Here is a 13567-nt window from a genome sequence, read left to right as displayed (position 1 = left end):
CTTAAAATGAGTGCATGGAGTAACTCCAAGTGTACGTGGTAGCCTCTATGTATTTTAGATTTGTTTTTCAATACCAAGATGGCTATTTCAACCCTGTTTCCCCAGTTGCTTTTATTGAAAAAGTCTTTTTTGTAAATTTATATATACCGGAAACGTTTTTTCTTCATTTAAAAATATTCTGTCTTGGGGACTTCCCTGGCGGTCCAGTGGTTAGGACTCAGTGCTTCCACTGCAGGGGGCACAGGTTCGATGTCTGGTTGGGGAACTAAGATCCCACATGCCGGGAGGCCAAAAAAAAAATTCTGTCTTTAACGATTCAGTTCAGTAAAGGTTTTTAACAACAGTAGACACCTAACGCCATCTATCATCCCTGTCTCTCTTCCCAGCCTTTATATGTTCCTGTTCTGTTGGTAGTAATATTCCATAAGAGTTATCAGAGAAAACTAGGATTCACACTAAACTCGATGAACACCTGTGAATCCTGCTTAGTTTCTGTCTGATACTACTTAGAGGCTTGCAAAATTAGTTAGATTCTGTGTTAGTCCGTTCGGGCTACTGTAACAAAATACCAGGGACTGGGTGGCTGAAATAACAGACATTTATTTCTCACAACTCTGGGGGTGGGGAAGTCCAAGACCAAGGCGCCTGCAGGCTTGGTGTCCGGTGAGAGCCCTCCTCCTGTTTTGCAGACAGCTGTACCCTCAAGTCACGCAGAGAGAGAGAGAGAGAGAGAGGGCTTAGTCTCTTCTCTTCTCATAACGCCACATCACAGAGGCTGCACGCTCATGACCTCATCACCTCCCAAACACCCCACGTCCTATTACTGTCACATTGGGGTTCGGGGCTTGAACGTGGGGATCGGGTCAGCAGGGGGACCATTCAGTCCAGAGCATACTTGGAAAACTCCGGAATCAACACCACGTCCCCTCTTCATTCTCACGAGTGTGTCCTTTGGGTTTCAGGTGTTCCCACCCCAAGCCAAGAAATTCTCCGGCATACGCTGAACACGCTGGTCCGGGAGCGGAAGATCTACCCGACTCCAGATGGCTACTTCATCGTAACCCCGCAGACTTATTTCATAACTCCTTCCCTCATAAGAACTAACAGTAAATGGTACCATTTGGATGAGAGGATACCTGACAGGTCTCAGTGTACCTCTCCCCAGCCCGGGACCATCACGCCCTCTGCCTCAGGCTGCGTCAGGGAAAGAACGTTGCCCAGGAACCACTGCGACTCTTGCCACTGCTGTAGGGAAGATGTGCACGGCGTGCACACGGCCACCCTGCAGAGGAAGACCGCCAAGGACTGCAAAGACCCGTACTGCCCTCCTTCCCTCTGCCAGGTGCCACCCACTGAAAAGAGCAAAAATACTGTCAACTTTTCGTATAAGACGGAAACTCTCTCCAAACCTAAAGATAGTGAAAAGCAGTCCAAAAAATTCGGACTCAAGTTATTCCGGCTCAGTTTTAAAAAAGACAAGACCAAACAGCTAGCCAATTTTTCCGCCCAGTTTCCTCCCGAAGAGTGGCCCCTGCGGGATGAGGACACGCCAACTACTATCCCTCGGGAGGTGGAAATGGAGATCATTAGGCGTATTAACCCGGACTTGACCGTGGAAAATGTCATGAGGCACACTGCACTAATGAAGAAACTTGAAGAAGAGAAAGCGCATAGGAGTAAAGCCGGGTCCTCCGCCCATCACAGCGGCAGAAGTAAAAAGAGTCGGACTCATCGCAAGTCCCACGGAAAGTCTCGGTCGCACAGCAAGACGCGAGTGTCCAAAGGAGACCCGTCAGATGGCTCCCATCTGGACATCCCAGGTGAAAGAGAGTATGACTTTTGCGATCCTCTTACCAGGGCTCCCCGGGAAGGCTGCTTCATCATCGAACACAAAGGTGATAACTTCATCATGCATAGCAATGCGAACGTGATTGAGTCTCATTTCCCCATGACTCCAGAATGGGACGTGTCTGGGGAACTGGCCAAAAGGAGAACTGAGATGCCTTTTCCTGAGCCTTCCCGGGGAAGCTCCCACTCAAAAGTGCACCGAAGCCACAGCCATACCCAGGACCGAAGGTCCAGGAATGAGAGATCCAACAAGGCCAAGGAGAGGTCCAGATCCATGGATAACTCCAAAGGTCCTCTGGGTGCTTCTTCTCTGGGGATGCCTGAAGACCTGGCTGAAGGCTGTAGCCAAGACGACCAGACCCCCAGCCAATCCTACATTGATGACAGTACTTTAAGGCCTGCACAGACTGTCAGTCATCAAAGGGCTCACATATCATCCACAAGCTACAAAGAGGTGTGTATTCCAGAAATAGTCAGTGGCAGCAAGGAACCTCCCAGTGCTTGCAGCCTCTTGGAGCCAGGCAAACTGCCTGAGAGTTTGCCATCCTTTGGTGAACTCAACTCTTGTCCAACAAAAACAGCTGCAGATGACTATTTCCAGTGTAACACCTCCAGCGAGACGGTGCTCACGGCGCCGTCACCTCTGGGAAAGAACAAAGAGGACCATGACACTCTGACCCTGGCGGAAGGGGTGAAAAAGCTGCCTCTGTCTGACAGGCAGGCCCCACATCCCTCCAGGGAGCCTGTAGGACACAAGGAGGAGTCGCCAAAGGGGCCGGGCGGGGGCCCAGCGGCTTCGGGCGCTGTGGCCGAAGGGATTGCCAATGGACGCCTCATCCAGCATCACAGTGCCGAGCCCAGCAGCCTGGACAAGAGGAAAGAGATATTCAGCAAAGACACACTGTTCAAACCTCTTCACAGCACCTTGTCTGTAAACAGCTATCACAAATCAAGCCTGTCTGTCCTCAAATCTCACCCGAAGACACCTGCGGACACACTGCCAGGCCGATGTGAGAAACTGGAGCCGTCCCTAGGGACCTCGGCTGCACAAGCCATGCCAGCTTCCCAGCGTCAGCAGGAGTCAGTGGGGAACCAGGAGGCCTCTTTTGACTATTACAACGTCTCTGATGATGATGAGTCTGAGGAAGGGGCAAACAAGAACACAGAGGAGGAGAAAAACAGAGACGATGTGGGAACCATGCAGTGGCTCCTGGAAAGGGAGAAGGAAAGAGACTTGCAGAGGAAATTTGAGAAGAACCTCACCCTCCTTGCCCCAAAGGAGACCGACAGCAGCAGCAACCAGAGGGCCACCCATTCGGCGCGTCTGGACAGCATGGACAGCAGCAGTATCACGGTGGACAGTGGATTCAACTCCCCACGGTAGGAAGAGGCATCTCTCTGCACACACATACACCTACCGGGGCCTGGGGCTTTATAAAATAACTCGGACGGTTTCTGATTTCACAGTCTCAGTTCTGTGAATGAGGGTTAAGAGTTGTGTGAGTTGTATTGTTAACAGCCTGTTTCTGACTTCTTTTTCAGGAATTGAAACAAATGTTTCTGCAGCTGTAGAGATCACCAATCTGGACTGGTGGGTTGGCCCCTTCCCATCCAATCTAAGACCAACATGTCCCAGTATTTTTCCTTCGATGTTTATATTGCCACCATGCTGATAAAGGAAGGGTTTTTTAAAGGTCCTTCAAAAATAGTAACTTTTTGAGTAGAATGAGTAGTCAGTGTGGAGGTGGGAGGTAGGGGTTGGGAATAACTGGATTGACTCAAGGATGGGGAGTCCTTCTAATGAGAATATAATAGCCAATTTCAAAACCTTTCCAGTGGATCTAGAAGCCTGTTACTATTTTAATCCCGACTTTTTATGCCGCCCTCGCCCCTTGCTCTCATACACCTTCCTCTCACCGCTCAAAAGTCTGCAGACACATGGAACCTGTTCCTGTGACGTAAAGATTAGGGGCCTGTGCACCATTAGTTCAAAGCATGCGCCAGCACTTTTCTTTCTCCTCCTGCAGAACTAACACCATCTAGGCAATGCTGATCGTGGTGTCTTCTTTTCAGTAGGTGCTGGTAATTCAGCAGAGGTTGACAGCTAAGAGTGTGCAGTGCCCGATGGCCACGTCCAATACAGTGAAGTGGTTCAGGGATTTCGAAAACAAAAGGGAGTCTATGCAACTTTCCTTTTTTCTCCTTAATTCTTCCTTCTCTTCCAAGAGCAACTTGGGACCTGATTCTGCTTCTAAATTCTACTCCAGATTGGTGACTCTGAGATGCAGAAATAACATTGAGAGATTGACATCTCCCATTAGTTGTGATTCCCAACTTTTTACAATATTTATTATTTTAACAAGTCCAAGATATGATTATGTAGTTCATACATTTATTTTAATTATTAAGAGTTAAAATTAGTTATGTTGTAATCATTTCACTCTATCTATGGATAATCTGGGGACAGAGCATCCCAAAATCAGAATTGGGAAGCGTTATTCTGTTTGTCCCTTATTGGGCCTTTGTTATTTCTTAAAGGGCTAGTTCTTTTTATTATTATTATTAATTTTTTTTATTATTGTCGTGTAACCTTCTTTTCCAAGTTAACACATCTGTGGAAGTCTAATGTCTAAACAAACCACAGAGATGGCACTCTGGTTAAAGTGGAGACCAGGAGCCCCAGATCTCCTCTGCCCATCCCTCAAGGACCCTAAGAGACTACGGGGGGGCATGGCATTCAGTCTGAAAACTACTGGCCTATTAAGTGACTTTTCTAAGACGTAATTTTTGCTAAATATTTGTTAATCCCAAATCGAATCTTAACCAATTAGTTTATATATTCTTTTCTCTCTACTTCCCTCTTCAACTCTTGTTTTTCCTCTTGATTTCCTAGTAGGGATACCAGATAAGCATAACTGGGAGTCTGCTATTGATGGTAGAAGCTCAGTACCATCGCTTATGGAAGGTGTGGGTCATGTGCCTGGACGTTATGCTCTACTGTTTCTTACTGTATAGCCTCTCCCTGCCTGATGCTTCTCTGCACCAGTTTCCAGCAATTCATTTGGCCCTCTTGGCCCCTGGACCTCCACGGAGGGAAAACCATGATACTCCAGAGATAGCTGCTAAGGAGACCTTGAGAGTAGTTTAGTGGGTTCTAACTCAAAACTTTACCACTGCATAATATTGAAAGTTTTTGTTTGGGAACAAGTAAAAAGAAAGGTTCATGTAATCATTGAACCAGTCTCTCCACAGAATATATTTTATTATCTCTAGATTTGGAGTACAGAATATGGAATTTATGAATGGGATTATTTCTTGAACTAAGCTTATTTACATTGCTTTAATAATGTAGTCAAGGTCAAATGCGTTGTCCTGGTAGAAGAAAAAGGTCTTCCTAAGGGGACAGTCTTCACCCAGGAGCTATGTATCTGCCCAGTGTTATTAGGTGGAATTTTCTCTACAGAAAAAGGTAGATCACCCATAAATTTCATGCAGTTAGAGAATCTACAGAACAATTCCTAATTTTACCCCTTTCGTAATTAATATCCTTTGGTTAGAAGCTGGGTGACAAACTTATTTTCTATATCTATTTTTAAACTACTTTAAACTTTTATTTTATCTCATTTGAAGTATCTCCCTATACTTCAATAAGTGCCCTAATTTACCTTTCTGATGTATGAAGATGGTCTGCGAAGGAGAATATTTGAGTTACAGGGAGTTTTATTCTCCAGCGTGAGGAGTATTTTAGCCGTATAGTATTATCACGCAGACACCTCTCCACCACTGCAAGATACAGGAATCTTAAGTGGGCCGTTTACTCAGATTTTTCAGTAAATAATTGACAGAGCAGCTACGATCTAACCTCCTCCCCGTGCCAAAAAAAAAGAGAAAAATCAAAATCAGAAAAGATGATCTTCATACTCTCAGTCTTCAGTGTTGGCTCAGAGGTCATGTCCAGCCACATTTCCGAAAGTCTTCAGTCCCTCTTGTTGGGAACCAAAGGGCACTGAGAGAAGGAAACAAGGCAGAAACTTAAACTGTGCTGTGAGATCTAATATTGCAAATGAAAAATCCCAACATGCAAAGCCTGCTATTCCAAATCTGAGGCCAAAAACCGGTTGATAAGCACAATATGAAAATCAGAGGGATTCAGGCTGCCAGGGATGTGTCTGCACAGTGTGCTGTGCCATCCGAGTGTGGGTCCAAGGGCAACGTGTGCAGCAAGAGGCGCAGCAGGGCCTCTTGGTTCAGTTTTTCTGCCTATAAATTCCTGAGATGTTATTTTTAATGTCGTACTCCGTTAGTTCTCTTTAAAAAAGTAAGGAATTTTAAATTGGAGATCTGTGGTTACTGCTAACCGTCCCTCTCCATGAACTGTTTCACCATCATATCCACAGCCTTCCATATGACTGTCGCACATTGTACTCAGTGTCACAGCAATAATGAGATATACCCTTTGGAGACACTGGAACGCTCTATGTATTTATCACTATTAATATGTTGGCCGTGGTCAAGGGTGGTCTGAGTACAGAGAACTCCTACCTTAGACCATCTGTTGCGATGATGTGTGTTGATGGTGCCTGGAAGACAGTAGGGTCTTGATAAATTAAACTCCCGCCTCAAAAGCTGGTTTAAAAGTGGATCCCTGAGACCTCAAAATGCATTTTCCCATAGAAATAAAACGGCATTAGTAGCGTATAGATTCCCAAGCCTACCCACAGTGGCTGCTGAATTCATCAGATGCCAGATGTGCTACAGAAATAGCTTAGGTTTCTCTAGCTTTTTGGTGTACGGATTCCTCATTATTGCTTATTTCTTCTTCTGAGTCACTCAGTGAGTAGGTATGACACATAACTCGCCCTGTTTTAAAGATGAGAAGTCAAATGCCATAAAAAGTTATCGCTGTGATTAAGAATGAAACTGAAGGAACGCGCCGTGACCTCTTTGAGGTTCTACATGTTTATTGCCCTTCTTCCTTCCTCCACCTGACCCTCAGTTGTAGTCCTGGAAAACCTCTGAGGAATTTTCTTAGAGGGGGTGTAAAGCAGGTAAGTAGGTAAGTCTAGCACTTTCCATTGCTTTAGTGATGATGTATTCTCTAGGCACGCCCAGATTTACGATAAGCCTCCTGAGAGAACTTAACTCACTTCTATGAATGTATTAACCTTCCAGACGTACCCTCTGCAGTCAGGAAGGGTCCAGTTGTCTCTTTGGTAGCCAGTGAACAACATTCCTTTTAAACAATTAACTCTTGGCTTTTTGATGAGAAGCAAACTTAAGGCCACAAGGGGGTTAGGATGAAATAGCCTGTCAGGAATGGCTGCCACGGTATAATGTTCAGACAAAATTGCTATCAGTTTAGGATGGGAATGAAAGTGAGCTGTGAGGATGTCCCCTATGTAGTTTGACCTTCAGTCAGTGATGGGGACCCACCTGTAGAATATTTTATACATCTTGAATCTATCCAGTAGAGTGGATGTTTTGAGCATCATTGTGGTTTCTTCCACCCCTTTGTAAGCTGATGTTTCTTACTGCCATTTTGAGGACCTTGAACGTGAAACCCATTCAGTTCTGATCAATCAGGCCAAGTAATCTTATTTCTGCTGTTGCCCTACACATCTGACATGTTAAATGTTATAAACCTCTTGGAACAATAAAATCGCTTCAAGTATTTCTAAATTAGAAAAACTAAAAGAGAAATCGAAATACTAAAGCCTTTAAACCACCTCTGTTCTGTAAGAATCCTTTAAAAAATAAAATATTTCTACCAAATCAATGTACACAGGGAAAATCTAAGATTCCTTATCTGAAAATAGAATGTATTTTTTACTATAACATTATATGTTTGAAACAGAGGTATGAAGTGTTTAAAAAGAATTTTATTCCCATCAGTGTGGCATACTGGCTAGTGGCCTACTTGAAGTTCACCGCCAAAGTCAAAAATCTGCTACTCGAGAATGAAAACAAAATCATCAGGGTAAAATTATGGAGTTTATTCAGGAGCAGTTCTATCAATGAGTTTCAAGCCTGAAATGAAATCACTACCTGTGTATATTTATGAAGACTATTCTTTTTTAAAAACGAACGCGATAGCCATCTAGCACATCAGATCTTGAAGGTGTTTCCTTGAGCGTGAAAGGCAAGGGAAGACATTTATTTAGCTGTATAAAAACCCTTTATTCAGCATGCTGCTGATTATAACATGTCTTGTGAACGCTGCCGAAGTCCAAGTTGGAGGAGCATATGTGAATAATCAGTATGAGATGGTATATACATGACATGATGAACCGACAGAGGAAATCCATTAACTGCATCATTTGCTCTTCCTCTAGGGCTCAATATATAATTATTTATGTTCCAAACCAAACCAAACAAAACCAAACAAAACCTTTTTACTCTTTTAGCACTCGGGAGAGCCTGGCTTCCAACACATCAAGCATTGTTGAAAGTAACCGTCGTCAGAACCCTACCTGGAGCCCGGCCCACGGTGGAGCTGGCCCGGCCTTCAATTTCCGAACAAGTACGGACAGCCCCACAAATGAAGCTGAGAAATTACAGAAACCTTCCAGCTGCTTGCAAGCTTCTGTTACTAGCGTGTGATAGTCATTCTGCCTCAGATCTCCTGTCTCATTCGATACAGCCAAGTTTACGGCACTGGGACTGTTGTTTACATCTTCGGGAAGACAAGCATCTCAACGGCAGTTTTTGTGTTGACTTAAACTGTGCTGCTAAGTAGGCTAGGGCAAAAAACAACAACAACAAAATCTTTATTTCAGAGTATTGCTTTTCACATGTATGGCTCTGTAGCAACAAGAATAGCAGTAGGGGTGATATGTATACTTTTGCTTCACTAATTGTAACTGAGCACACATAGGAAAGTCTAGACACTGTCAGTGTAATATGCATTTTCAATGTCATGCAGTTGCCAAGTCCATTCTGAAATGCCACAGATGCGTGTTGCTCCCAGTCTGTGACCGAGTGGTACCACAGAACACTGATCCTTGACACTTCCAAAAACAAAAGACAAAACAAAACAAAAACTAAGCCTCCACAAAATGTCAAATGCAAGGGTCTACCTTTAGGGAAATCAATGCCAACTGACTAAAGGGGACCCCAGCCCTTCGTGTGTGAACCGTTTAGGCCCCAGTCATTTTGCACTGTGAGTTTTCGTGACAAGATTTTGCAGGAGCCCATGGAAGTGTGTCAGAAGGGGTCGTGATCCAAATACTGGGAGTGTTTGTTTTCAGGATTTTAAGTGTCACAGATGCTTGTCTGATTTTTTTAACCTTCCATAATCACAAACAGGAATATAGGCCTTGGAATCTGAAATGGACAAAGGAAGGGTCTCCCAGCCTGGCTGGGGCACAGCACTAAGTGATGGGAGAGGTAACGGGGACCTGTAGAGGTGTTCATCAGATACTGAAGGAAGATCATTTCCTCCTTGTGATACTTGACGGTGATGCTATCTTACTATAATAGATATGATAATTTGTTTAAAATCAAAATGTTCTTTGTGATACAAATGAAGACTACGGCCTGGGGACGTTATTCTTTCTAATGGAAGGACATAAATCTATTTTATGTAGTTTTAAATAGAATGCCTAAATTAGGCTGTGGGAGATAATTTTTAGTGGTTATAGGAAAGAGCAAATTTAGGGGGAGTTGAACTTCAGGCCTTTTATTCCTGGGAAGATATCTATAGAGAAAACTGTAAAATACTTTTTGGTTAGAAATATACATGTGCCCATGTAATTAACAACAGAATGTGATCATTCTGCAAGTGTGGTGTCATCCTAACTTGTACGCCCCTAAAATTTATTAGAATGACAATTATGCATACATGAACTATGCCAGAGTAATGTTTACAGATACTTCGTAACCCGTTCCAGGAGGCATTTTTAGGTAGATGTATAGTTTTTAGCCCAACTTATTTCAGAATGGTTTGTTAACGTTTTGCTTTGGTTTACAATATGTCATGTTGAATACAAAGACGGTTCTCAGCAGCAAAGGGATTACACATAACCAAGATTCAGCCTTCTAAGAAAGAGGCACCTCCAAGTTCCCGTGTCTTATTTTATGAGAACCACGGAATAAATCTATAGATAACGGAAAATTATCCACAAAAGGGTTACATGTGACACAAGTAAATGGTCTGACAGAAAGTTTTATTTAGTTAAGTGGCATGTGATGTTTGGAGCCATATACTGTAAACTATATATCCAAAAATTTTCACCTCAGATTTCAGCAATTGGCATAGAATCTGTGAAACACTTCTGCTTCGGTATTAGGTTGAATCACTAGCCATCTGTTTAAAGCGTGGAGTCATGTACACAGTTGAACTGTTTCTTGAAACATTTGGGTCCTTACTCATGCTTTTTCAGATATCTGGAAGTTGCATTGGGTCAAACTGGACTCATCAAGTTTAGTATAGATTCCTTTTTTTGTGCTTATAGTGAAACATGAGCACGTTTCTTGGCAAACTCCCGCACCTTTAAGATGCTTAAGTCAGTTGGCTTTCAGTCTCATGCCTTATTTCCTCCAAGGCATGCCTTGATTGCTCAGAAATGCACTCTTCTCTCACTGCTTAAATTTGTCTGGGAGGAATGATAATGTATCAGATAGACTATACAGAGTCTGTTTCCTTGGGGAGTTGTATGCCACACAATTACTAAATTCTTCTAAATTCTTTTTTTTCCCCGAAACCCTGCCCTCCAGCATCTGTCGTACTATCAGTTCATAAATAATAGAACCATTGAAACAATACATCAGCCTCTAGTTGATCCTCCTAAAGTAGCCATTATAATAATCAAATACTGTGTGAACAGGAAAGGAAAGCATTACCTTTAAGAGAAGCTTTAAAATATGAATTTATCAATATTTCACAAGAAATAGGTTTACAGAAGACATTGGAATAAAATGTGTACCACGCTTTGCCTGATGCTATGAGGTACATGATTAAAAAAAAAAAAAAAAAAACTCCTTAGACCAGCAGCCATTAGCATAGAAATGATGGACTTCAAAGAGGATATGATGTGAGCAGACGTTCCACGTAGAAATATGCCCGTCTGAATCGAATCGGGATTCTTGAACGGGGGAGAAGCGGTGGCGGGAAGCACATTACAAATATGACCCTAGATGGTCTGCAGTGATGTTCTCAGTGACCCACTCCAAGCTTTGCCAGCATCCTTTTCCTCCAGGAAACGATAGCTTTGTGGCCCATGGCTGCTTATCTAGACTTCACTTAGAGTTTATCAACTGAAAGGTTTACAAAACTGAATCTGGTTGAATCTCTGTGTAGTGTTCAACTTTAAAGGGTCAACCCATCTGTCGGCATTTTGCACACGTATGTATTATTATGATACAGCATATTACTTTATGGTAATTTTTATTTTTACATATAACTACCTCCATAAATTTGATGAAGCGGCAGCAGTGCGTTCAAGTGTATTGTTTGGAAAAGCAAAGTTGAAAACTTTCTTAACCATTAGGCCATGGCGTTCTGTGTGTGTGTCAGTGATTACGTGGACTTGTGACTGTTTCATTGCCATGGTTTTTCTCTGACGGCATTATTTCACTCTCATCTGTAAACCTGTCTCTCTTCTTCCCCACAAAAGCACACTTGAATTTGTTGTGAATGAAAAAAGGAAGTTTAAATTTCTTGTCTCCCCTGCCCCGGCTCCTGCCACCGGCCCCGGACCTCATTCCTGCTATGAGTTCTCTCCGGCGAAGAGCCACTTGATAATCATAATTTAGCAAGCTATTGACGCCTATAAAATCTGATCTGAATTCTAGGTTTTCGGTCACAAGACACACCAGAAATTTGGACTGCCAACTTCGAAGCACTTTGGGCCTCACTACTTGCATGCTACCATATCGAGCTCAGACTTCATTTGAATTAAAAGAGCTGTGCGTTGTATCCACAACTTCTGTTCCATAATTCATATTTCATTTTATATATTTTGCACATCTCAGGGGATCTTCATAAGCATATGAAAAGGGGGAGGGGTCCATCAAAAAAAGGAAACAAGAAGAGCAGAAAAAGGACTTAGCTGGATAAAATTAACAAATGAAGGCTTCTCCAGTGTTGTGAAGTTCAAGTTCAGGAAGCATCCATTGAGAGTTAATCTGGAGTCACAACAATCTGAACACCAGCTGTTCCCCAGTCTCCCTTTTTCATAACCCAACCAGCATTTCTAAAATATAAATTTAAATTATATTGCAGTCACCATGGGGAGAAAAAAAAAAAACCCGTTCAGCGGTAACGAAAGCATTGTTTGTTTTTTAGGTTGCACAGCTTTGTAAAATTCTACCCAGGATAAACCACTTATCACCACAAAGTGTACTTGAAAATAAAGTTTTGAACTTAAATGAAAGGCATATTGCTCACAGTACAATAGTGATCTTGATTTGAAAAGTCTAACAGTTTATAACACGGGCAGTATTTGGAGCTTGATTAAAAACCAACAACAACCTATGAGGACTTTGCAAACTCATGCTGGGATCTCAAAGTGCTTCCAAAGCATTCGGATTCACAATTAACAAAGCAGGTCCTATTTGTAATACCCATACTTGAAATGAATAAACAGGAGGAGTGACATAAGATTACCCAGAAACACAGTGGCAGCTATCAGTGATCTATTTTCTATCTGTTTGATAGACCATCATGAGAAATCACGAAATACAATGCTATTTTTCTGATGTGTGCTAATAAAGTCAAAGAAAACGAATACAACTTGATACTTTTGTCCATTTTCATTCAAAAAGTTCAGGGTGTTGGGAATTTTACAGAAATCCACCCAAATGCTATTGTGGTCCAAGGTAGATCTGGACATACACCCTCGTTTACAGTTTCATATTGGGCTTCTCTAAATCCTGTGCTAAAATACTGTCTTTCAGGAACACGACTGCTCCTGGCAGTGGAAGGTGCTGAGACAGAAATTTTCATTAAAAACGTTATCAAGTACTCTGCACAGTGCTTCTCATTAGCACAACTGAAATTCAGTACACTCTGTTGAGCCCTACTTTGAAGAATCTGGATTTCCCAGGGAAGCTGATCTAGTTCTAAGCGTTTTTTTCTCAAATTGTGAGATGAAAGATCCTGGTCGGGGACCTTCTCCGTGTATCACAGGCCAGTCACAGAACCAGCTATCAGCGCGCTGTCAGGTGACAGTGGACCCCCGCAGAAGCGATCCCTTCCTTCCCCCCCACTCCCCAGCCCCCCAGGCCCCTCCCACCCATACTCTTCTGTTGAGCAAATTTCTGCACACGTTGAGGGCTTGAGGAAGCTAGAACACAGGAAAAATGAATGCAAAAGCCATGGAAGACATTGCTTTGCTCTGGGTTAGTAAAATACGGGCAGGAAAGAGGTTACTATCAGTCTGATCTTTGCCAAGTAAGATAAAAGAATCAGCCATCACTCTGTCAACTCTCTCGGAAGGTCTTACAGTATTGAGGATACATCCAATGTTTTGCCATAGATTTTTATTTGGGAGACATTTCATAAGTTACATCCATGAGAAAGTTCGTTATTAAATTTCCCGGTGTGTTGGAAATAGACATTGGCGTCTCCCTGATGGAGTTAATCTCTGCGTCTTTTACAGCAACATCCCAGGGAGGGATTCCCCAGCCAGTGCCCCTCTCACACAGAATCCTGTGTTCTTACACTTGTCCTAGGACTTACAGTTGCTGATTTGCAAGGTTCAGAATTCTACAAGGCACA

The 13567-nt window shown here is 42.9% G+C and overlaps 1 protein-coding gene across 1 annotated transcript in view; it reads left to right on the top strand.

The window, feature by feature from the left end:
• The window catches only part of STOX2 (storkhead box 2), a 106033-nt gene extending 93448 nt beyond the window's left edge, over window positions 1-12585 (top strand). Inside the window, exons 3-4 of the mRNA XM_060136484.1 lie at window positions 963-3228; window positions 8253-12585. Of these exons, the coding sequence (XP_059992467.1) occupies window positions 963-3228; window positions 8253-8448 (2462 nt within the window). The 3' untranslated portion in view covers window positions 8449-12585. The remainder of the gene's footprint in view (window positions 1-962; window positions 3229-8252) is intronic.
• The last annotated feature ends 982 nt before the right edge of the window (window positions 12586-13567 follow it).

The sequence above is a fragment of the Lagenorhynchus albirostris genome, chromosome 21 (genome assembly GCF_949774975.1).
Source record: "Lagenorhynchus albirostris chromosome 21, mLagAlb1.1, whole genome shotgun sequence".
In the NCBI taxonomy this organism is placed as follows: domain Eukaryota; kingdom Metazoa; phylum Chordata; class Mammalia; order Artiodactyla; family Delphinidae; genus Lagenorhynchus; species Lagenorhynchus albirostris.
Note: the sequence above shows the minus strand (reverse complement) of the source record. Positions and strands in the feature narration are given on the sequence as shown.